The sequence below is a fragment of the Cricetulus griseus genome, chromosome 4 (genome assembly GCF_003668045.3).
Source record: "Cricetulus griseus strain 17A/GY chromosome 4, alternate assembly CriGri-PICRH-1.0, whole genome shotgun sequence".
NCBI lineage: Eukaryota > Metazoa > Chordata > Mammalia > Rodentia > Cricetidae > Cricetulus > Cricetulus griseus.
Window position 1 is genome coordinate 114,772,023 of NC_048597.1, and position 24,892 is coordinate 114,796,914.

The 24,892-nt window shown below is 47.6% G+C and overlaps 2 protein-coding genes across 2 annotated transcripts in view; one reads left to right on the top strand and one right to left on the bottom strand.

Annotated features, from left to right (window-relative positions):
• The window catches only part of Styxl1 (serine/threonine/tyrosine interacting like 1), a 30,704-nt gene extending 20,378 nt beyond the window's left edge, over nucleotides 1–10,326 (bottom strand). Inside the window, exons 1-2 of the mRNA XM_035443392.1 lie at nucleotides 10,203–10,326; nucleotides 940–1,043 (exon numbers count right to left, since the gene is read on the bottom strand). Of these exons, the coding sequence (XP_035299283.1) occupies nucleotides 940–1,042 (103 nt within the window). The 5' untranslated portion in view covers nucleotide 1,043; nucleotides 10,203–10,326. The remainder of the gene's footprint in view (nucleotides 1–939; nucleotides 1,044–10,202) is intronic.
• A 262-nt stretch (nucleotides 10,327–10,588) lies between these two features.
• On the top strand, nucleotides 10,589–24,685 carry Mdh2 (malate dehydrogenase 2). Its single transcript, XM_027416190.2, has 9 exons — nucleotides 10,589–10,765; nucleotides 15,647–15,815; nucleotides 17,015–17,098; nucleotides 19,343–19,452; nucleotides 20,596–20,721; nucleotides 21,940–22,017; nucleotides 23,475–23,574; nucleotides 23,869–24,020; nucleotides 24,377–24,685. The coding sequence occupies exons 1-9, from the start codon at nucleotides 10,700–10,702 to the stop codon at nucleotides 24,506–24,508; spliced, it is 1,017 nt and encodes a 338-aa protein (XP_027271991.1). The 5' UTR covers nucleotides 10,589–10,699; the 3' UTR covers nucleotides 24,509–24,685.
• Nucleotides 24,686–24,892: the final 207 nt, after the last annotated feature.

Consider the following 24,892-nt stretch of genomic DNA (forward strand, 5'->3'; position numbering starts at 1 on the left):
GTGCCACCACCACTACCCGGTGACCATTTTATTTCTTTGAAACAGAGTCTCACCATGTAACCCCAGGAGCCTCAAGAGTGTTGATTGTGCTGCCTTGGTGCTGGGACCACCAGCCTGCACCACCATGCTGTGAGTACCTTTCCTTGATCCCATCTTGATTATCTTTCAAGGAGTGGTATAAAATTCAACAGCAGCACTATTTCCCTTTGTTTGTATGTGTGTGTGGTGTCTGCATATAAGCATGTGTATAAGAGTGTGTTAGGGTACATGTATATATGTGTGAACATGCCTGTTCCTCAATTGCTCTCCACCTTATTTCCTCAGGCTGGGTCCCTCACTGAAGCCAGAGTTCACCCTTTCACAGTCTAGTTAGCCAGCTTGCCCAGCATATCCATCTTCCCCTCCCGAGTTCTGGGATTACGGCCAGGCTGCCAAATCTCCTGACTTTTATATGATGCTAGGGACCAAACTGGTGTTCACGATTGCATGGCAAATATTTTATCTACTGCCTAATCACAGGCAGCATTTTGAACCAAACAACAAAATAACTTTTTAAAAAAGATTATATTTATTTATTATGTATACAACATTCTGCGTCCATGTATATCTGCACACCAGAAGAGGGCACCAGATCTCATAATGGATGGTTGTGAACCACCATGTGGTTGCTGGTAACCGAACTTAGGTCCTCTGGAAGAACAGTCAGTGCTCTTAACCTCTGAGCCATCTCTCCAGCCCCCAAAATAACTTTCTAACATCATTCATTTACCCCTCCCAAAACTTTGCTAACCTTCAAAAGGAAGATTTGTAGGCCACTGTTCTCAACATATCCATTGGTTAACTGTGCGCTGATATTTGTGTGTTGGTGTATGTGTTGTGTGTCTGTGTGTTGGTGTTGGTATGTGTGTTTGGGTTAGTATGTTATTGATTTCTACTTACCCAGTAAGCAGAGATAGTTGGGCTCAGCTAGTCTGGACAGCTTTGAGACCTGATTCAAGATGTTATAGAGTTCTGTTGGCTCACAGAAGAGCAACTCAGCCATCCTACTGGGAAGAATCAACAGTGCACAAGTTTAACACATATCTTTCTATTTAAGATAAATGACTAGAAAATGAGGTAGTGAATTAAATTCTTCAAAAATTGGAAGCGATGGAGCTTTGCAGCAGTGGTGGCACATGCCTTTAATCCCTGAGCTTGGGAAGCAGAGGCAGGAGGATCTCAGTGAGTATGAGGCCAGCCTGTTCTACAGAGTGAGTTCCAGGACAGTCAGAACTGTTACACAGAGAAACCCTGTTTCGGGGAAAAAAAAAAATGGAAGCAAGGGACTGGGGCTATAGCTCAATTGACAAAGTGCATGCATATATATAAATATGTATAGGTAGATTAACATATCTTCTTGTGAATTATCTTAGTAATTATTAGCTATAGACAACTTACATTGTTATAGATTCTCATATGATATAACTTATGTATAATTAAGTTTGTATTCCTTTCTTGGATAATTTTTATATATTGTCATATTGTGTAAGGTCTTCTTTCTGTATATGTTTTGTGCACAAATATCCTTATCATATTCTATATATGTATGCTTTTACATATGTTTAAGATATTTTGTATATCGACACAATTTAGGATATTTTTATCATCCTAAATTGCACTATACAGTTCTACCTCTGCTCTGGACATTTCAATTCTACCTCTGTTTTAGGGATTCACATATATGTGTGTATATAGTTATATTGCTGAAATCTTGGTCCTTGCTAAATTATTTTGGGAAGCTTCAGCCATTGTACAATTAGATTCCCAAGAATTACAGATATTTTCACCCACATTTCTTATATCTATTAGTCAGATATAAATTTTGATCTTCAAACACTTCACAGACCTACAGAATAGGTCAGAATAAAACATTTAAATGTTTTAATATTAGTACTCAGTTGACATGAGACAATCGCTCCTGACAGCACCAAGCTATTCCCGAGAATATGCTGGGCACCAATGTCACTCCTTCTGGAGTCTGTTCTCTCCTCAGCCAATAGCCTCTTGGGCAACGAACTGTCCCCACCTTGATCTCTGGCTTTGGACATGCTGTCCTCCTGTGCTTGCAGATGAACTTAGAAGACTGCTGAACCTTGCCAAGTCAGGGTAAGACAGCCTTTCTACCTCCCTGCTTCTGTGTTGGTCAGTCAGATACTCTAGGCCTTAGCTAATACTGGTAGCCTCTACACTGCTGTGAGACTCTGGGTGACTGTCCAGGTAGCCTGCTGTTTCTGTCTTAGCTTCACCTTTTGGAAGTTGCTCACCTGCACTTCCTGCCTACTCTCATGTTGCTATCCTCCTTCTCAGGTCTTTGATGAGGTTGAAGATTAGACTGTCACAGTTATTGTTCTCTCTTCCTAGATAGAAATATTAGGTACAACACTTAAACTTTCCAGCTTAGGACAGCTCTACAGTAATTTCTGTTATGCCTTCACTAGGACTGGATATGTGTAGTTCTTGCCATTTGCTCTTGTTGCTTCCCTGGCAATAGGTCTTGAGGGTGTATGTTCTTTCTTTTCCTTGTCCTCGTGCATACTTGATATTTTCTATCTTTGTATATAGTTCTGTATCAAGTCTAAATCTTTTTCTTTAGACTAAAAGGGGAAATGTAGTGAGAGATCTACCACCAGAAGCACCTGTGGCTCCTGGTGCGTACCTGAGCCTGTGGGATTTGGTCTGGGGTAGGGACAGCTTGCTCTCTCTTGGTTCCAGCCAGGTCACGGAGAGCAGCAAGGCATGGATCCTCGGAGCTGGAACTTGTGGGTTATCAGTTTCTCATGTAAGTGACTTCTCCCCAGAAAAAGTTAACCTATATCTGTCCTAGTCCCATGTATCTTAATTTGTACATCCACATATTACTACATATGGAACTATGTAATACCAAGTAGGCTATAAATAGTTACAAGTTCATTGCTTGCTCTCTCTCTCTCTCTCTCTCTCTCTCTCTCTCTCTCTCTGCACTTGATGAGCTTGGGTCCTCAAATGTTAGACAAATGCACTGCCCCTAAGCTACATCAACAGCTCTTATTTTTTTTTTACTAACAATTAATGAGCACCTATTAAACCAAGCATTAGAAATAATCAAGATAAACAAGGCAATCTTATTGAGATTCAGTCCAGAGAGAATGCAGATATAGCCATACAATAGCATAAGGAAGAAGTGCACTATTAAGACTGCTATGGGGTGGGCAGGATTGTTTAGCAAGTGAAAGCACTGTTGTGCAAGCCTGATGACCCAAGTTTGATTCCTGGAACCCGAGGTAGAAGTAGAGGATGAACACCCAGAAGTTGTCATGTGATCTCCATGTCCATGCCATGCCCCACCACACCCACTCCCCCACCCCCACACACTCTCTCAGATTCTTCTTTTAGATTTTCTGTGTTTTTTACCTGCTATTTATATGTGTACCATGTGCACACCTGTGCTCGTGGAGGCCTGAAGACAGTGTCAGATCACCTGGTACTGGAATTAGGGGCAGTTGTGAGCTATCATAGGGGTGCTGGGAGCCTCTACAAGAGTAACAAATGTGGGGGCTGGAGAGATGGCTCAGCGGTTAAGAGCACTGACTGTTCTTCCAGAGGTCCTGAGTTCAATTCCCAGCAACCACATGGTGGCTCACAACCACCCTGAATGAGATCTGGTGCCCTCTGCTGGCATGCAGGCAGAAGACTGTATACATAATAAATAAATAAATAAATAAATAAATAAATAAATAAAATCTTAAAAAAAAAAAAGGATAACAAATGCTCTTAGCCACTAAGTCATCTCTTCAGCCCTAATATATTTATTTTTTTAATTAGGGGCTGAAGAGATGGCTCTATGGTCAAGAATATGTAGTGTTCTTGCAGAAGATTTGAGTTAATATCTGAATTCCCACATCAGGTGGCTCATAACTGCCTGTGACTCTAGTTTCAGGGAATCCAACACCCTCTTACAGTCTCTACGGGCACCAGCACTTACATGTATATATACCCACACACAGATGCACAGGCACACACACAATTTGAAATGAAATGTTTTTTTTTTTGTTTGTTTGGTTTTTTTTTTTTTTTTTTGAGACAGGGTTTCTCTGTGTAGCTTTGGAGGCTGTCCTGGTACTCGCTCTGTAGACCAGGCTGGCCTTGAACTCACAGAGACCTGCCTGCCTCTGCCTCCCAAGTGCTGGGATTAAAGGCGTGCACCACCAATGCCCAGCTTGAAATAAGTTTCTTAAATGTTTTAATATTATGGTTTGAATATGATATGTCTGCCACAGGCTCGAATTTTAAATACTCCTTCCCTAGCTGGGGACCTGGTCAGAGCCTATCTACAGATATGGCTGCTAAACTGAAACAGGAGGCTGGACAAGGTGGAGGAGCAAGAAAGCGCTATTCCCATGAGAGCAGAAGTGAGCTGGTCCATAGGAGGGTTGGGAGCAATCTGAAGTGGGTGCCGCTGGAGAGGAACATGAGGCTACAGAACAGCATTGTGGGCTGTGGTAAGGTCTGACATTGAGTGGGGATGACTGATCTGTACTGAGTTGGCTCTGGCTTGGGTGGGGAAGGCTGCTTTTGGGACATGGAATCCTGACACACTGTTTTTGGAGATCAAGAGGGAAAGGTGAAGAGAAATTGAGCCAAGGGGAATAACCTTGCTCAAAACAGTCTCCATTTAAGTCACTGATGCAAAGCTCTACGAAAAGCCAATATAAGAGGTCCAGTGGTCGCGCATGCCTTTAATTCCAACACTCAGGAGGCAGAGACAGACAGATCTCTTTCTTGAGTTCGAGACCACCCTGGTCTGAGTGAGTTCAGGACAACCAAGGCTACACAGAAAAACCCTGTGTTAAAAATGACAGACAGAAAAGAGAAAAGAAAATCCCATTATTTGGCTGGAGAGGCAGCTCAGCAGCTAGGAGCATCTGTTGCTCTTACAGATGACCCATGTTCAGGTCCCAGCGTCCACACAGTGGCTCACAACTATTCATGACTGTAGTTCCAGGGGATCCAATGCCTTCCAACCTCCACTGGTACCAGGCACATGTGTGATACACATACATAGATGAAGGCAAAACACTTATACAAATCCAAGATATCTAAAAGGCTGTTTTCAAAGCCAGTATCTTCATCAAAGACTTTAGTGTTTCAGTTACCCAGACCCAGGATCACACCTGCCACATGGCTCCTCCTGAGCACAGACACGTTATTGTATAATAATAATAAACCTGCCTCTCCTCTCTCTTTTCTTCTTTGTTCCCCCCACCCCCTGCAGTCCTCTGTATATGCATGTACTTCCCACACATGTAGGACAGAGGATAACCTGAGGTGCCACTCTTCAGGCTCCTTCCCCCTTTGAGACAGGCTCTCTCACTGACCTGGAGAGTTACAATGAGCCTTCAGGGAACTTCCTGTCTCCATCTCCCATGTCACCATCCCTGGGGTTTCAGGCCTGTGCACTATGCCAAACCCATGTCCTGACACTTGCAAGGCAAGCACTTTTACCAGCTGGGCCATCTCCTTAGTCCCTCGTCTGTCTTTTCACTGGCCCCACTTCCTCACCTCCGATGTCAGGCTTTCTTCGGCCTGAAGCTGGGCTTTGCCACATGTCTTTGGTTGGATTATCTTGGGGGGCATAATTATCTTCTCCATAATGTGGCAGTCTCTAACTCCATAATGTGGCAGTAACACTGTCCCAAAGTGGGGTGTGGTGGTGCACATAGGAGGAGAAGTCAGGAGAACCAGACGTTCAAGCTACAAAGCAAGCTCAAGACCAACCTGGGCTGCATGAGACTTCAAACAAACAAACAAACAAACAAACAAACAAACAAACAAACCTCACAGTGAGTTGAGCTTGATTTACCAGTAAGACGCAGGGCCTCAGGGATCCACATGGGCCCTTGACTGTGGGTGTGCTCACTCACATCCCCTCACCTCCCACATCACATCTGCTTACAAGCCTGTGGGTCTCTCAAATACAACATGGCCCAACAGTTTTGAACCAAGCCTGGCCTCAAACTCTAAATCTTCCTGCTTCTGCCCCCCAGGTGCAGGATTTACAAATATGAGCCATCACAGTCAACAATCCAAAACCTTTTGTGCGTGTGCGTGTGAGTGTGTATGTCAGAAGTTGATGGCAGGTGTCTCCTTCTTATTTTCTGCGACAGCATCTCTCACTGAACCTGGAGTTCAGCAAACCTCCTGTCTCTGCCTCTCTAGCACTGGGATGATGGACACCTGGCTTTCTTTTTCTCCTTAGATTTAAAGGGTGTGTGTGTGTGTTCATAGACTGGGGGGCAAGCATTTTATCAACTGAATCATCCCCCAACCCTACCCAACCCACCAAGGCCAAAACTTTCATCTTTAGTCATCCCAGGTGCCATACACAGCACCATTCTCTGCCCAGTCACTGCAGCCCTCCTGACAGAGACCTCATCCCTCCCACACTATCTATAAACTCCACCTTCTAATGGAGTCCAAGCTGGTTAGCTCTATCCATCCCTAGTGCTATCATCTGAGCTCAAAATATCATCAGGGGATGCAGATTTAATTGCTGCCCAGTGGGGCTTCTTGCTCCCTGTTTTCCCTGTCTTGTTTTTGTGCTTTAAATAGTAGGCCTACACACTTGAATACCTGGGCTCCAGCTAGTGGAAGTTTTGGAATCTTTAAGAGGTAGAGCTTCCTAATCTACATAGTGAATTCCAGGGCTACATAGTAAGATCCTGTTCTCAAGAAACAAAAGTGGAAATCATCGAAAATAACAACTGAGATGTCCCCCGACCTCTATATACATGCGTGTGTGCGTGTATATGGGCAGTGGGGGGGGCAGTATATGGGCACATACATACACACATACACACACACACGTACGTTTACCCTAAAGAAACTACCTAAACTACACGCTGGGCAAGCACTCTAACAAATGAGCATGTTCCTAGTCCAACTCTCCTTTCTCTAGGGATGACTTCAGCTCTGGTGTCCATCTGTCTCTGATATTGCCTAGCAGGTCCCCATCACACCACCTGTCCTCTCTCCTGGCAACTCATTGGCAAACTCATTCAGCCTTAATCTTTTTTCCCCCGTCAGCCCTCTTTCTACATAACCCAGCCTTCCTTTCTGCCCATATACATTTCTCCCAGCCTGATTCTCCTCATCCATTTGTTTGTTTCCTGAGACAGGCTGTCATTATCTGGCTGGCCTGGAACTCAAAGAGACCTGTCTGCCTGTGCCTCCTGAGTTCTGGGATAAAAGGCGTGCACTAGCATGCCTGATACACATCCATTTGAGAAAGAATTTAGTTTTGTTTTTATGTGTTCATGCGCACTCCCGTGTGTGCGTGAATGGATGCAGGTGCTAATGGAGGCCAAGAGAAGACGGTAGATATCCCTAGAGGAGAGTTGTAGGCAGTTAAGTGGGTGCTGAGAACTGAGCTCAGGTCCTCTGCAAGAGCAATATAAACTCTTGACCACTGAACCATCTTTTTAGCCCATCCACATCCCTGTTTATATCATTAGTTTGAGACAGGGTCTCATGTACCCCAGACTGGCTTCAAACTCTCTATGGAGTTAATGATGGATCCTCATCTCCTCTTGCCTGTACCCCCGAAGTGCTAGGAAAAGATGCTGGCATCATTATACACACACCCATTTTATGAGGATCCAATCCAGGACTTCTTGCATGCTAGGCAAGTTCTCTACTAACTGATGTACACTCCAGGCCCCTCCACATGTTTGACAGTCTCAAAAGTTCTCGATGGACACATCCTAAGGAATAAGATCCAAGTAGTTTTGGCTAGTTCTCAGGCACCCTGAATTATCTGATCTTTCCAACATCTTCTAAACTCACTCAGCTCTGCCAAAATTCATTGGGGCTCACTCTCAGGATGATCTCAAGTCAGAAACACAGAAAGAGAGATGAGCTCTGTGGGTACAGTGTTTGCCTACCATTCTGATGGCCCTGGATTCCATAACCAGCACTGTATACACTGGGAATAGTGGGGCAAGCCTGTAATTCCAACACTCTGGAGTTAGACACAGGAAGATCAGGAGGTCAAGGCCATTCCTGGCTACACACAAAGTCTGAAGACAGCCTGAGGTACATAAAAACCTGACTTTCTGGGTGGTAGTGGTGCACAACTTTGATCCCAGTGCTCAGGAGGCAGAGGCAGCTGGATTTCTCTGAGTTCAAGGCCAGCTTGATCTTCAGAGCAAATTCCAGGACAGTAAGGGCTACACACAGAGAAACCCTGTCTTGAAAACCAAAATAAATAATAAAAATACGTAGCTCTTGACCCCTAGATGGTGTCAGAAAATGAAAGATTTCCCAGAGCACATACATACTCAGCAGACAAGCTCAAAGGCAGTGCTTGTTCAAGCATCTCCACCCCAACAGAAAGAATGTGTCTCTGAACACAGGACTACATTTTCCTGCCTCCTCCCTTCCCTTGCCTACATACTTCCCACTTCTGAAGAATCCACAGCATGTTGGTTCTCTCGTTATGTCTGGGTCCTTAAATAAACTCAGGTTGTCAGGCTTGGCAAGCAAGCTTCTTTGCCCACTGAGTCATCTCAACAGCCCACTAATTCCAGGCAAGTTTCCAGACAAGAGACACCTCCCTCCTCCAGGGTCCCATTAAGACCCACCATTGGTCTTAGCTTTACGTGGCTCAGATTCCGGAAGGTTCTTTAAACATGACCTCCACTCCAAACCCATTTCCCCAGGTTCCCATAGCACTGCATCACTTCTCCAACTGTTACCCAGATGTCACTAGATTCAGCTCCCCAGGGGCAGGAAAGAACATGCAGAGGAGGCATACCCAACTCCAAGACTGGGCTGGAAGGACACCTTATCAATCCAGCAAGGAAGTGGAGTTCAGGGAAAAGACAGTAAGACATCACTGTGAACACTTACAGGTTGCTATGTTCTTTAGCTCTCATGGTGTGTTACCCAGCTCTTGCTTTCTGTCCCTGTCCCCAGGCAGACTGAGTCACTAATATAGGTAGCAGCCTATGGCACAACTGCCTGTCTCTCAAACATGAACTGCTGTGTGTGTGTGTGTGTGTGTGTGTGTGTGTGTGTGTGTGTGTGTGACTGGGGACAGAATACCAGGAAAGTACTCAAACACAGTCCTGTTCAAGCAGAGCTAGGATACTGAACTTGCATGTTATCGTTTGAGAATTTCACATACATGTAAAGTGCTTTGAACAAACACACCCCCAGGCCCTCCCATTCAGTTCCTTCCCTACTCCCAGATCCTGAACATTTTTGTTTTTTGTTGTTGTTGTTGTTGAACAGGGTTTCATGTTGGCCTCAAACTTGTGTCAATCCTGCTGCAGCCTCCTGACTGCTAGGGTCACAGACCTGATCCATCACAGCTGGCTACCATCTTGAGCATGTGTGCATATGCACGTTGAATATGTTGCATGAGCCAGCTGTCAACCTCAGCAGTCATTCTTTAGGTGTTGTCTACTGATCCTTAATTTTAAATTTTTATCATCTTTAATTACGTCTATGTTTGTGCGTCTCTGTGGGTATGTGCAGTGAGGGCGGGTGCCTGCGGAGGCCAGAGGTGATGGCTAACCCTGGTGCTATCTATCATTACAGGAGGTTATGAGGCACCTGGTAGGGTCCTAGGATCTGAACTCTGCTAGAGTGCAGCTCCCCGGGGTAGGGAGCAGGGTTTCCCGAGTGCTGGGCTGGCATTAAAGAGGTTCACCACCACCGCCAGGCAAACCTTAAGCTATTTTTTTTCTAAAGATTCGTATGCGGCGCACACACACACACACACACACACACACACACGACTGGAAGAGAGAAGAGCAGCAAGGGCTGTGGAACCGTGTTACACACACACACACACGATTAGGAAGAGAGAAGAGCAGCAAGGGCTATGGAACCGTGCTTCCCGCACCGCTGGGTAGACGCAGGACCAAAGCCCCCGTCTGCACTCGTTTCCTGCTCCACCCCACAGGATCGGGGATCCGGGTCCCGCACACTGCCTGGGCAAAGCCTGGAAGACCTGTGGGAGGGGCGGCTCTGACGGGGGAGCGGGGGAGGCCGCCCGCCCGCCGAGCCCCGCCCGGCCCGGCTCCCGAACCCTCGGCGGCCTGGCTCCGGAGGCAGACGGCCGGGCTCGGCGGCTCGCCAGCCTGACCTGCTGCGCGGCCTCGGTCTGTGTGGAGCCCCACCTGGGGCCCGGTTCCCGGAAGGCGCGTCGGGCCCGGCGCCGGTCCTCTCGGCTCGCCCGGTTACCAGGGACGCTCCCGGGACGCCGTCTACCCACGTGAGCGCCCGCTACGGAGCGCGCGGCCCAGCCCAACGCCGGCCCCGCGGCGGGGAGGAGCCCACGACCACACGAGGCTTGGCCGAGCCCGTCTCGCGGGATCTGGTAAGTGGGCGCGGCCCAGAGAGGGAGTCTTTTGAGTGACCGGACGGTGTGACGTCATATTCCGCGCGCGCGCGATATCTCGGAGTGGGCCGGGCCTTTCGTGTGAGGCTAGACGGCGCCTCGCTGAGTCTGCCTCGCGAGATTTGGCGGCGCGGACCCCGGCTTTGGCGGCCTCTCTCGCGAGATCGGGAGACTGCGCCGGGCGGGCACTGCGCAAAACGGAGGTCGTTGGAGTCACTTGTGGCTGTGAGCTCGTCCTCCTGTGGTGCCGTGCTCGCCCGCTCGCCCGCCCCAGCCATGCTGTCCGCCCTCGCCCGGCCGGCCGGCGCCGCTCTCCGCCGCAGCTTCAGCACTTCGGCCCAGGTACGAGACGCTGCCTGCCCAGCGGGCCCAGTTCCCCCGGAGGCCGCGGGGCGGCGCGAGCGTCCCGGGTACCCCGGCGCCCTGTGCGGGATCCTGGGCGAGCGCGGAGCCGGGCCCGGGTCCCCCGGAGGCCGCGCGCGCTTCCTGTAGGACCGGAAGCCAGGTGCATGGCATGCACCTCTGCATTGCTCCGACACAGCTGGTTCTCCGGTTGTAGCGTCCGTGTGAGCTGTGCTTGAGGAGGAGGAGTGACGAGTAGCGCTAACACAGGCGTCCTGGGGGTAGAGATCGCAGGCAAGGTTACCGCGATTTGACAGCGCTGATGAAAGTCAACGCTCCTGGCCCTGCCGCTAAGAGATCGCTTGCTTATTTATTCATTTATTTATTTATTCATTGAGACCAGGCTGCCCTCGCACTCAGAGAGACCCGCCTCCGCCTCCCCAGTGCTGAGGTTAAAGGCATGTGCTGTCACGTCTCGTTTTCTCAAAAACTATTCCTGTGTGTGTGTGGTGTGCGCACAGGTGTGCCCAGAGGCTAGAGGACGCCGGCTACACCGCTCCATCACCAAACCAGCGGTTCTCAAGCCGGGGATCAAACGACCTTTTCACAGAGGTCACACGTCAGATGTCTGCATTGCGATTCATAACAGCAAAAATTATAATCGTGAACTGGAAGCGAAAATAATTTTGTGATTGAGGGTCACCAAAACGTGAGGAACTGTTTTTGAAGGGTTGAAGCATTGGGAAGGTTGAGAACCACTGCTCTAGACCTTGTTTCTTTGGAACAAGGCCTTTGACTGAACGTGCCAGGCTGCAGACCTTGGGATTTGAACTCAGGTCCTTACTTAACTTAGGCTCTTAGTCATGGAACCGTCTCCTCCACTGGAGCTTTTTTTTTTTTTTCCCCTTGGGAATTATTCTGTGAGGATCATCCCTGCTTTGGGTAGACTTGGCCCTGGACACTTAGAGCTGGGTTATTTTTAGTCATCTTCTACTTGGACAGTGGGTTCTTTAACTAGTCACAGTAAAGAAAGGAGTCCCGGGATCATGTCCACAGGGTACGGTCTGTATTTTTACATATCTCCAGCAAAATCTATACAACCAAGGCTTAAGAAATAATTACCATATCCCAAAAGGGGACTGATAAATTTGAGGGAACTTCTGCTCATTTAGGTCATGTCTTTGTTTCCCGTTCAGTTGGTTTACTGAAAAATAAAGATACAGGGGCTGAAAGATGCTCAGCAGTTAAACGAGCTCCTATTCTGGCAGAGGACCAGAGGAGCTGAAGTTTTCTTCTGACCCATTAGGGTGCCTTCGAATAAGCTCACACACCAAAAAGAAATACTAACTGGGTATAGCCATGCATGCTTGTAATCCCAGCTATTCAAGGCAGGAAGATTAAAGTTTGAGATCTGCCTAGTCTTCTGTCTCAAAATAAAACAAAGTTGTAGGGTAGACACTTGCTGGGCATATGCCAGGCCCTGGGTGCTCAGAGTTAGCATAGGTGAATGAGAAGCAGCCTGGGTGGGTGAGAAAGAAGTTAATAGGTAGGTAGAAGGAAGATGGTTGCTGAGGAGCAGAGTAGGGTTAGCTCACCAGAGTTGGTGAAGAATGTGGCTGAGTTTGGTGTCTATGGCACTGAAGGTGGAAGTCAGGGCTTTATGCATGTTAAGAAACTTTCGTTCCACTGAGCTACATACCCAAGGTCAGCCTGTTTGTGCTCATTTGCTTGTTTTTCGTCTGTTTTTTTTTTTTTTTTTTTTTTTTGAATCTGAAGATGCAACCTTGGCTAGCCTGCACCTCTCTGTGTAGACCTGGCTGGTCCTGAACTAGAGATCCACCTGCCTCTGTACTTCCTGAGTACTGGGATTAAAAGTGTGGGCCACTATGCCCAGCTTCCACTTGAATTTTGGTGGTTGCGTCTATGCACTGAGCAAAGCACAGAATTGTGTATTTTGATTTAAAATTTATTTCTCTGTGTGTGTGTACCTTGTTTCCCATGTGGAGGTAAGGACAACTTGGTTTTCACCTTCATCATGTAGGTCCTGTGAATTGAACTCAGTCCCTCAAGCTTGGAAGCCAGTCTGCTTTACCCACTGAGCCATCTCATCAGCTCCAGAAGTCTGTAGTGGATATGTTGTTGTCTCTCCTTTGTTATAAAGTGTTTTAGTACTGAGCCCCAGAAGGAAAAGTAGGGGTTGACAAGGAAAGAAGTTGAGGTTTTATTTTTAATTGGGGGGGGGGTGTGTGTGGGTATCTGTGGGTGTGTGTATGTACGCACAGACATGGGGAGGGCAGAAGACACATTGAGATTGAACTCATGTCCTCAGGCTTTTGAAGCATGTGCTTTTACTTGGCTGAGCCGTCTCATAGGCTCAGGCCCAGCATCAGGGAATGTGACATTTCAGTAAAGGCCATAAGCATAGATCACATGGAGAAAGGATTCCAGACAGGTGGACAGTAACCAAGTCCAGTGTGTGGGGCAGGGAGGCCTGGAGTGATTGAGAGAGTGGGGTAGGGTGCGGGGACACCCAGCAAGCCCTGTACAACTGGGACATTTTCTCAAAAGTGAAGTACCCTTTTTGAACAGAGCAATTCCTTAGTAGGCAGAGGGAGACTGTCCTGTGTTAATGGTGATGGCTGTATTTGTGGTGAAAATCGGTGGAGCTGACTGAATTTGATCAGAAAAGGGGGGGAATGGAGTCGTGGATGATGCCAAGGTTTGGGGCTGTGATGCTGGTTTTTATTGAAATGAGTAAGAGTTCTGGAAGAGCTTGCTAGAGGTGGCACTCAGTGGTAGAGCACCTGCCTAGAATCCCCCAGTGAGGGGCTGGGGTGTGTCTCAGTGGTAGAGCACCTGCCTAGAATCCCCCAGTGAGGGGCTGGGGTGTGTCTCAGTGGTAGAGCTCCTGCCTAGAGTCAGTGAACCACAGACTTACATTCTAATAGCAAAAATTGTGAATGAAATACATTACAATCTATTCATCTTCAGAACAATTGCCAAGCACTAAACTGTTAATCAGGACTCTGGGCTCTCAGCAGTGGAAGGAACCACTGTGAGTTCCAGGTCAGCCTTTGCTACAAAGAAGGCCCGGTCTCAAAGCAACAAAATAAACAGAAATCATGCAAATGTTTTTCTTCTGTTCCCCATTTGGGTTTGCCTTGTATTTGGCTTGATGGAAGTACTCTGCCCTGACCAGTGAAATGATGGAAGTGTGCTAAGTGAAGGCGTTTTGGTGGTGCCTGAGTGGAGGATGGGAAATCATGAATCAGGAGCAGGTTGCGGCAGGCGGGGCCTGAGAGGCCAAATTCTTCCTGCTCCCTGTGTAGCCCAAGCTGCTCTCTATCTCAGGATTCTCCTGCCTCTGCCTCCTAAAGAACACTTTCCTGAGTGCTGGGATTATAGATGTGCCCCTCCCACCCACCCACCTTCTTTCTTTTTGCATCCAGTACTGGGGGTGGATCCCAGGTCCTCTCAGACTATGTGCTTGGCAGGCACTGTCCCTGAGCCACACCCTAACCTTGGGCTTTGGTTTTTGATAAATGAAGTCCATTATTACTTATTACAGCATTAATTACTGTCCAGTATACATTTCCTGCTTCTTATCCATGTGGCCTCTGCCCATAGGTCCAGCCAGCCTTGGGCTGAAAATGTTCAAAAAGGACAAAACGGACTGGAGCGATGGCTTAGAAACCTGTTAGGAGCAGTTGCTGCTCTTGCAGTGGAACTGAGTTCAGTTCCCAGCATCCACACTGGGCAACTCATAACTCTGATCTGATGCCCTCTTCTGGTCTTCTTGAACATGTACTCACATGGCATGCATTCATGCAGATACATTTATATAACATACAGGCATAAGTAGAAATAATGAAAATCTTTCAAAAATACATTACTGACATACTGAATATGTGCAAACTTTTTCTGCCATTATTCCCTAAACAATACAGTCTTCACAATTATGTGCATATTTACATTGCATTAAGTGTTACCAGTTTTTTGTTTGTTTGGTTGGTTTTTTGTTTTGAAAGACAGGGTTTCTCTGTAGCTTTTGTAGCCTCTATCTCTGTAGACCAGACTGACCTTGAACGCACAGAGATCCTCCTGCCTCTGCCTCCTGAGTGCTGGAATTAAAGGTGTGCACCACCACCCCCTAGCACAAGTAATCTTTTTATTTTGAAATATTGCTAACATGGGTATGCATGAAGGTCAGAGAACAACTTTCTGGAGTTGATGGTCTTCTTCCACTCTGAGTCCTGAGGATCCAACTCAGGCTTGCCCGAAAGCACCTTGATTTGCTGAGTCATCTCGTCAGCCCACAAGTCATGTTGAGATGGTTTAGAGTACAAGTGAAGAGGGCAGGGTAGAGATGGTAGCAGAACACTTGCCTAACAGGAACAAAGCTCTTGGTTCAATTCCCAGTTCCTCAGAAGTAGTATTGAGGAGCGGGCAGGGGAGGGGAAAGGAAGGACAGACAGGAAGATAGTGTCCGTTATTTACAGTGCTACTGGGTACTTGGAAGGCCTTGGCCATGTGGGGAACAGGTGAATATTTCTCTTCTGGAACTTACTTCTCACTCCTCGTTCAGAGAGGGGCTGCTGCTCTCCATTAATGTTTATAGTTCTTAAACTACAGATCAAAGATAAGACTGCTGTTATCGGTCCAGCTGGCTACCTGGGTGGAGCTGCCTCTTTATCGCAGAAAGACATTTGGAGTGTGACCTCGTATCCCAGCATTGCTAGGCTTGTGTTCTCTTCACTTGAACTTGCACTTTGGGATGAAGGTCCAGAGTTCTACCACAGTGCAGCTGGTCGATTCTTTGGCATTTCATCATCTAAAAAGCCTTGTTCTATCTTAAGTGTCTGTTTTTCTGCTTCTTTCTAGAACAATGCTAAAGTAGCCGTGCTCGGAGCATCTGGGGGCATTGGGCAGCCCCTTTCCCTCCTCCTGAAGAACAGCCCCCTAGTGAGCCGCCTGACCCTCTACGATATTGCTCATACACCTGGTGTGGCGGCGGATCTGAGTCACATCGAGACCAGAGCAAATGTGAAAGGTACTGGCCTGGCTGCCCTGGAGAGTCCACCATACTCCATGCAGAGAACCAGGGTCCTAGTTCTACAACAGGACCATAGATGAACCTGGATGGTCAGAGTTGGGGAGTGCAGGCTCATTTTAGAGTGAAATTACACAAATGACCAGATGACTGCACTGTTTTGGACTTGGATCTACAAATACTTAAGCAGTGGTGTCTTTTAGAAAGCTTTTAGAACACCTGAGCTGGCACTGGTGTTCATTGGCAGGACACGCCTTTAATTCCAGCACTCAGGAGACAGAAGCAGGTGGATTTCTGTGAGTTCGAGGACATCCAGGGCTACATAGAGAAACCCTGTCTCAAAAGAAGAAAAAGAAAGCTGAGGCTGTCAGGATGATTTGGTGGGTGGGTGGGCTGGCCCTTTCTGTATAAGCCTGGTAACCTGCATTCATTCCCCAGAACCAACAAAAGTGGAAGGAGAGAACCAGTTCTCCCAAGAGTTGTTTTCCTTCCACAGGTGTGCTGAGAACACACACCCACCTCATAATAATAAGTAACTTATTTTAGAAGTATAAAGCAGGACATGGTGATACACACCTGTCACCCCAGCCCTTGGAGGACTTAAGGCAGAAGGGTCATGGATTCAAGGTTAGCATGGGCTATATATCGAGCCCTTGTAGAAAGGTATTGGGTATGGTTGGTAGAGTGCTTGCTTGGCATGCAAGAAGCTTTTAATTGAGTCTTCAGGAAGGTGGAGACAGGAGGACCAGCAGTCCTGGGCTATATAGTAAAAAATAATTTTAAAAAGGCAAATCTGACCAGGCTGTGGTGGCATACGCCTTTAATCCCAGCGCTGGGGAGGCAGAGGCAGTCGGATCTCTGTGAGTTTGAGGCCAGGATGGTCTACAAAGCAACACAGAGAAACCCTGCCTCAAAAAAAGGGGGTGGGGAGCAAATTCTGGACCTGGTTACAAGCCTCCTGAAATCCTTCTCCCCCAGATAGTAAGAGTAATGGGGTGTGATGGTGCCATTGGGAGGTGGAAACAGGAGGATCCCTGCTGGTTCTGTAGAACTAGTCCATTCTGGAGGGTGCTCTTTCCCCTTAGATGGTAGCTATCATTTCACAGATGGGATCCACTAGCTCTGTGTTCCCTCCTCAGATATGATGGCTTCCCTGGGCTCATAAAGGTGACACTGCTCTTTTGGGATGTTCTTCACAGGCTACCTCGGACCTGAGCAGCTGCCAGACTGCCTGAAAGGTTGTGATGTGGTGGTGATCCCAGCTGGAGTGCCCAGGAAGCCAGGTGTGTGTGTAGGGGGAACATCCTGGGGTGGAGGAAGGTAGAGAGAAGGCTCAGTTGTTAAGGGCAGTATTAGAGAACCTGATTTCATATTCCAGCACCCACATTAGCAGCTCACAAATGCTTATAACTCCAGTTCCAAGGGACCCAACACCCACTTACAACTTAGTAGGCTCATCACATACATACACACATATAAATAAAATCTTTTTTTAATAAAATTTTAAAGCCTCACCTGAACTGTTCCTCCAAGGCTGAGAAGGGCTATGGGCTGATATGTGTGGACTTACTTCCTCCATTGTGAAGATCTCCAAAGACTTCCTCCTTGGCTGGGGGAAAGGTCACTTGCCCACCTGGAAGATTAGATTAAGCCTACAGGTGTCTGTTGCCCCTGGTGACAAAATTTGAAGTTGACTGCAAATGTCAGTCACTTAGAGGACCCTGTCCTCCACCCAACACTGCCTCAGGACTCCTGCTAACTGCTGATGGCCCTCAGCAACTGACTCCCATCTGCACACCCCGAAACCTCCCTGTGCTGTATTAGCCATAGCAGAGTACTTTCTTTGTAAGACAGATTTACCTAAAATGGGAGCTCTGTCTGCTGAGTTTAGTAATTAGCACCTGGACTATTTCAAAACTGTGCATAGGCTTTAGAGATGGCTAGTGGGTAGTGGTGCTTGCCACCAAACCTGACAACTCAAGTTCAGTCCCAAGGACCCACTTTGACAGGGACTTTATTATCTCCCTTTTCATCGGCTCTCTTTACTTTAGTTCCTATCATATAAAATGGCATAGCTGGGTTGGAAAGATGACTCAGTGGTTAAGAGCACTGGCTGGTCTTTCAGAGGACCAGAGTTCAATTCCCAGCCACCACATGGTGGCTCACAGCCATCATAATGAGATCTGGTGCCCTTTTCTGGCCTGTAGCTGTACATACAGGGAGAACAGAACACTGTACATAATAAATATTTTTTAAAAAATGGCATAGCTGTAGCTCTGAATATTTTGTTTCTTTGGATCTTGACAAATATTTCAATAATTGTACAAAATGCTTTTTCTCAGAGGACTGAGAAATTTAGTTCCACTCTCACTTTAAGTCATGACCCCTTTTCAGTAAGAGGACTAAGTTTCCCTAAACCCTAATTTCTATTTAAAGAAAACTTCCTACCTTCTGTGAGGGTTGTGTGCATTGGGTTCCAGTAAGGGGATCCCTGCAAGTGTCAGATAGGGGAGCAAACCAAGCAAAGAGATGAGAATGAAAAGTCAGTGCACATTAACTTGTCAACCTGGATCAGACTTCAAGGGAATCTATGGCCAGGCAGTTCATTGTCAGCATATTTAAAACCCAGTACAGTGGGGGAAAGTTTCCAGGCAACAGTAGTCTAATCCCAGGTGCACAATAAAGCTTAAGGTCTGTCTTAGAAACAGTGGAAGGTGAGTGCCAACACCTGCAAGTGGTCCTTACACACACACACACACACACACACACACACACACACAGAGAGAGAGAGAGAGAGAGAGAGAGAGAGAGAGAGAGAGAGAGAGAAACATTAAAAAAAACGTAATAAATAGTTTAATAGTTTTTGAATTTCATCATGTTCTTTGTTCTTTGTGGCTCTCTCACCCTGGACCACCCCAGGAATGACACGAGATAGAAACATAGAAACAGGCTCTTTTACAAAGTACAGGTGACCATAAGGGTGGGTTCTGTAGCTAAAAGACCTAGAGTCTAGTGTGACCTCAGACCAGCAGTATAGAGGTCAGCAGGACCTAAGGTACATGTGACATCCACCCTAAGTTTGGGTAAGGGTCTGGGGGGGGAAGAGTCTGGGATAATCATTCTGGGGGATTCGGGTGAGGTCTACCTCCATAGATAACAGAAAGGTCACCAGGTCATTAACAAAATCCACTCCCAGCTTTCTGGATGGAATGCAGGTATTTGGTTTTTACCTCTCTCAAGGAGGCACTGTGTATGATTAAAACATTCCTGGTTCTTAGTGCTTCTCTGAGAGTACAAGGAACTCGGTGTCCCCAACAGTGGAAGGTGAGTGCCAACACCTGCAAGTGGTCCTTACACACACACACACACACACACACACACAGAGAGAGAGAGAGAGAGAGAGAGAGAGAGAGAGAGAGAGAGAGAGAGAGAAAACATTAAAAAAAAACGTAATAAATAGTTTAATAGTTTTTGAATTTCATCATGTTCTTTGTTCTTTGTGGCTCTCTCACCCTGGACCACCCCAGGAATGACACGAGATGATCTGTTTAACACCAACGCTACCATTGTGGCCACCTTGACGGCCGCCTGTGCTCAGCACTGCCCTGAAGCCATGATCTGCATCATTGCAAACCCGGTAAGTATGGGGGGGGAGGAGGGGAAGGGGGGGAGGGGGGGACAGGACTGGTCATATGTGTGCACACATTGGAGATACTGAGGGGTCTTGGAATGTATCCTAAAATAGCCTTTTGTCACCAATCGAACATTTGAACCTGGTTCTTTCAACTAACTCTCCTTTCAGGCGGGTCACCTCCCCTCTCTGTATCTTACTTTCCCCACCTGGGTTACCCATCTTTCTCTTTCTCTTTCTCTCTACTCTTCCTCCTCCTCTTTTGGATGGGGAAGGGAATAGGAAGGGTCTCACTATATAGTTCAGGTTGTCCCACAACTCAGTCCTCCTTCTGCCTCCTAGGTGCTGGCATGGAGGACTACAGGTGCACCAGAATGCTTTGCTCAGATTGCCCACCAGTGTGACTCCTTTTAGCCAAGATTGCAGTAGCCTATGACTCCTCTCTAACATTAAGTGCACAACACAGATCTTACCATTTTATTCTATTTGACTTGTGTGCCCTGGGTGGTGTCTTAGGCTCTTGCCCTGTTGCATTAAGTCATTCAGCCTTAACACCTCATGAGGTAGTTGTCATGGTCTCCATTCTTAGTTACTGTTCTGTTGGTCATGAAACAACATGACCAAGACAGTTTATAAAAGGAAGCATTTAACTGGGGACTGACTTACAGTTTCAGAGGGCTGTTCCATGCTCACCAATGTAGGGAGTGTGGTGGTAGGCTGGCAGGCATGGTGCTGCTGCAGTAGCTGAGTCAGAGAGACTGAGGCCACTATGAGTCTACCATTGGTTACGCACCTCCTAATCCTTTCCAAACAGTTCCACCAACTAGGGACCAACCATCCAAACATGTAAGCTTATGAGGGCCATTCTCATTCAAACCACAGCATTGCACACTATGCATGTTCTAGGGAGTCATACAGCTTGTTCACCTCCTTTTAGTCAGCTCAGCCCAGAAGAAGGAACCCTGAGGGAGCAGCCTCCTGTGTCTGAGCTGATGGCTGAAGGGCTATCAAGGAGTAAGTGTTCTTGCAGTAAAGGCTGTCTTTAATCACATGGCATGGCCATCTTGCCTTGCAGATGGCTCACAGTTATTGACAGGGCCTGTTGCTGGTCTCCACCCTCAGCTGACATCTGTCTCATGGTTTTCCCAGGTTAACTCCACCATCCCCATCACAGCTGAAGTTTTTAAGAAGCATGGAGTGTACAACCCCAACAAGATCTTCGGTGTGACAACCCTTGACATCGTCAGAGCGAACACATTCGTGGCAGAGCTGAAGGTGTGGGCCGGGTGGGCGCCTCTCAGTTGCCTATTTTCTGAACTGCTCAGCCACCCTTGCTCCTGGGCAGGCATGGAAGATGGCGGTGAGGTGTCTAGACCTGGGGGTTTCAGTCTTTGTAGCTGGCTTCAGTGTTTTCTGTAAGAACAGGCAGTGAACCCCACAGGCTCAGACTGGCCAGCAACTACCTGACTTAGCATGCCTTCTGCATTTGGTCTCTTCCCAATCCATCAGGGTTCAGAGAGTTTATCTAATCCACTCTTGAATGGTAGCCACCTGTCCATTCACCATGCCCTGGAAAAATTAGATTTATCTGTTAGTACTAACACACAGTGATAAGGACTTGGGAAAGTTCCAGAAATCCTAAAGTAGCTGAACTGTCATCCAGGGCCTCTAGTTCTTCTTCCTTTTCTTGGATTACCTGTAGTAGCTTACTTTGAAGGATTCATATTCCACTGGCTTCTTGCCTCTAGGGCTGTGCCCTACTCTTTTTTTTTTTTTATGTGTAGAGACATGAGTAGATACAAATTTCTTATTTTTAGTTACATGTATATATGTGGGTTTGTGGTGTGAATGCAGTGCCCTAGGTATCCAGAGAAGGCATTGGTTCCTCCTAGAGCTGAGTTACAGGCAGTTGTGAGCCACTGTGTAGATGCTGGGAAGCACAATCTGGTCCCTTGCAAGAGCAGCAACTGCTCATGGCCACTGAGCTGCATCAGCCACTGTCTGTTCTCATGCCTTTCGAAGCCTGCCTGGCTGTCATTTACCTTGTAACTGTGCGTCTCACCAGCAGCCCTGCTGCCCTGAACCTTGCTGTTTTGCCATCCAGCTCCAGTGTGTGGAACGATGTTAATTTCTCAGAGTTGAGAGATCTCTTTATCTGGGACAGAATGGGGGAGCACTTGTTTGGTCATTTCCATGAAGAATGATTTAGCCCTAGGAAGGATCGTTGCTGTACTCTGGTTTTATGAGGAAGTCAGGTGGCTAGAAGGGTGAGCATCAGGGTCTGCCGTGTGATGGAGAAGCCGTGGTGACCCCTACACAAGCCGTCCCTCCTTGCACCTGCCCACAGTGACTGATCATATGACACAGCCCAAGTGCTAAGCACAGCTGGGGTCAGACTCTGGATTTCCAGTCTGTGCACTTTGGGTGACTGCACCTACCTTGTTTTGTGCTCAAAAACCTTGTTAACAATTGGGCTTCCTGCCTTGTGAATAGGGTTTGGATCCCTCTCGAGTCAATGTGCCTGTCATTGGTGGCCACGCTGGGAAGACCATCATCCCATTGATCTCTCAGGTATGTGAGCGACTATGTGAGAGGGAGAGGGGGAGACTGAGACTGAAGGTGGATTTCAGGAAGCTGTAAGATCACAAACACCTTAGGGCTGCCTTGAAGCTCTCAAAGCAGTCTAGGGTAAGTGGACTGCCTGTGTGCTGTGGAAGGGCTCCTGCCATGGCTGGACACCAGCTGTCTAGGTTTCCCTGACTATGACTATGGGACTTGATGGAATCAAAAGAAGCCGGCTCCAGCACACTGTGGGAAACATCCCATGAGCTCAAAGCAAACAGTGTAATATAGGAGGGCAGGTTTTCACAGGTACACAGCTATAATGCCCACTCTTGGTAAGTGGAGGCAAAAAGAACAGAAGTTCAGGGTTATCAGCTATATAGTGAGTTTGTGGTCAACCTGGGCAACATCAGTCAAGCCCTATAGTAAGCAAAAGCAAAATGGTTTAATTGAGACAGAGTTAGCATCATTTAATACGTGATCTGTAAATCAGCTCTGTAGCTCCTCATTATGACGTGCCAAGCATCCGTGATGCTTTTGCGTAGAATTTTGTTTTAAAACATGTAAGTGAAGCAAGAGGAAACATGCCACCCACTCTGATGATTAAGGTGGAGAGACAGATACCTCAGTGGTTAGGAGCACTTGTTGCTCATTCTTGCCAAGGGCCTGAGTTCATTTCTAGCACTCACGTCGGCTACAGGGGTCTGCTGCCCTTTTCTGGACTCCTTGGGTACTCACATACACATAGACACATGGACATGTAAATCTAAAAGTGATTCTCAAAGCTCATGTGGGGGCAGTAGAGAAGACGTGGAGGTAAGAGTTAGGCTGGATCCACATCACTGCATGGAGCCATGGATCGTGCTACTTAGTATGCAAAACTCTTGAAAAGTAAGGGGTGGGAGGAGGCTCTGTCAGTAAAGTGCCTGCCATGCAAGTATGAGGACCTGAGTTAGGGTCCCAGGTCCCATGTGAAAGACAGGTACAAGACGGGCACCCTAGTACTGGTGAGTCAGTGAGAGACACTTTCTCACAGCATAGATGTAAGCTAGGGGGTGATTGATGGAGACCCCTGTCATCAACATCAGGCCTGGAAATGTATATGTGTGTGCATACAAGCGGGGGGCCAGGCATGGTGGCAGTCCCCGCGCGTGGAGGTGGAAGCAGGAATGTTAGGAATTCAAAGGTATCTTTGGCTGCATCATGAATTCAAGGCCAGCCTGGGTTACATAAGAACTGTCTGAACCAAGCCTCCTGAAAAAAGTGAATTTGTTTTTGTCAGTAGAAAATGATGTTGGGGTCTCTATGGTTGAGTGGTGGGGACCCCTGTCTGGCATGATTGAGGCCTGGTGCAGTGTGGTGCTGAGATGGAAGATGGAACACAGTGGAGGGGGGATTGGGCCAAGCCTTAGGGGGTGGGGCTAGCACCAGGAAGTTGCTCACACAGCCCTTGGCTTGCCCTGCAGTGTACCCCCAAGGTTGACTTTCCCCAAGACCAGCTGACCGCACTCACCGGGAGAATCCAGGAGGCTGGCACGGAAGTCGTGAAGGCCAAGGCTGGAGCAGGTAGAGTCCCAGGAGTTCTTGGGGTGGGGACACTGACACTGTGGGCCAGGAATGTTAGCATAACAGAGAAAGACTGCTTGTCCCTGGGTAGGGAATGAGTGTTTCTCCCCAATGTGCTTTGCCTGAAGAGAAGGCTCTAGAAAGTAGCTCAGATTTCAGTGGGGTGAGGGTGACAGTGACGTGCAGACCAGATTCTCCGCCATGACCTGTGGTGTGCGGGTGCTTTTTCTGGGAACATGATCCCTGGTTTCTGGGGTCTGTTGCTGGCTGTTCTGACCCCCCATTCTCTCCTAGGTTCTGCCACTCTGTCCATGGCTTACGCTGGAGCCCGTTTTGTCTTCTCCCTTGTGGACGCCATGAATGGGAAGGAAGGTGTCGTTGAGTGTTCTTTTGTTCAGTCCAAAGAGACAGAGTGCACTTACTTCTCCACACCCTTGCTGTTGGGGGTATGTATACAGGGTGGCCATGGTTGGTGCTTGCTTGGCTTTGGGGAAGGGAGAGAGTGTGTCTCAGAATGTAGAGGTGGGCCCATCACAGGGCAGTACAAGTACCATTTGGAAATGTGGCACTACGAATGGCTGTCCAGGCCAGATCAGCTTTGAAAGAAACTAATCCCCCCTGGGCTGGGATGCAGTTAAACCAACAGCCTCTGCTTATAATCCCCCAGTGAGGGGCTGAGGGCATGGCTGGGTGATAGAGCACCTGCCTCCTCAGCTTCCTGGGTGCTAGGATTTCAGGCCTGTGCCACCAAACCAAGCTAGGAACTTGATCTCACCTGTCACCATCTCCCCCTCTCTTCCAGAAAAAAGGCCTGGAGAAGAACCTGGGCATTGGCAAAATCACTCCTTTTGAGGAGAAGATGATTGCCGAGGCCATCCCTGAGCTAAAAGCCTCCATCAAGAAAGGCGAGGACTTTGTCAAGAACATGAAGTGAGAGGTTGAAGCCCCAGGCAGCAGCATCGCCCTAACTTATTCCACATCATGTCTCTGCAGCCACCAGGGCCTTCGATTTGCTTTGATGGTGGGTGTTGTACCGGCATCGGCATCTCTCCCCAATGGTGGCTGGTCTATTGATAATGACAATAAAGCAGACTGTCTTTTTCACCATCTCCATCAGCTCACTTGAGGGCCTGGTCACTACAGTATGAATTAGAAACAGTCTGTGGCTGGGCATGGTGGCACACACCTTTAATCTCAGCACTCAAGAAGAGATAGGAATATCTCTGATTTCAAGACCAGACTGGTCTACATACTGAATTATAAGTCAGCTGAGGCTACACAGGGAGACCCTGTCCCAGAAATACTACCACTACTATTA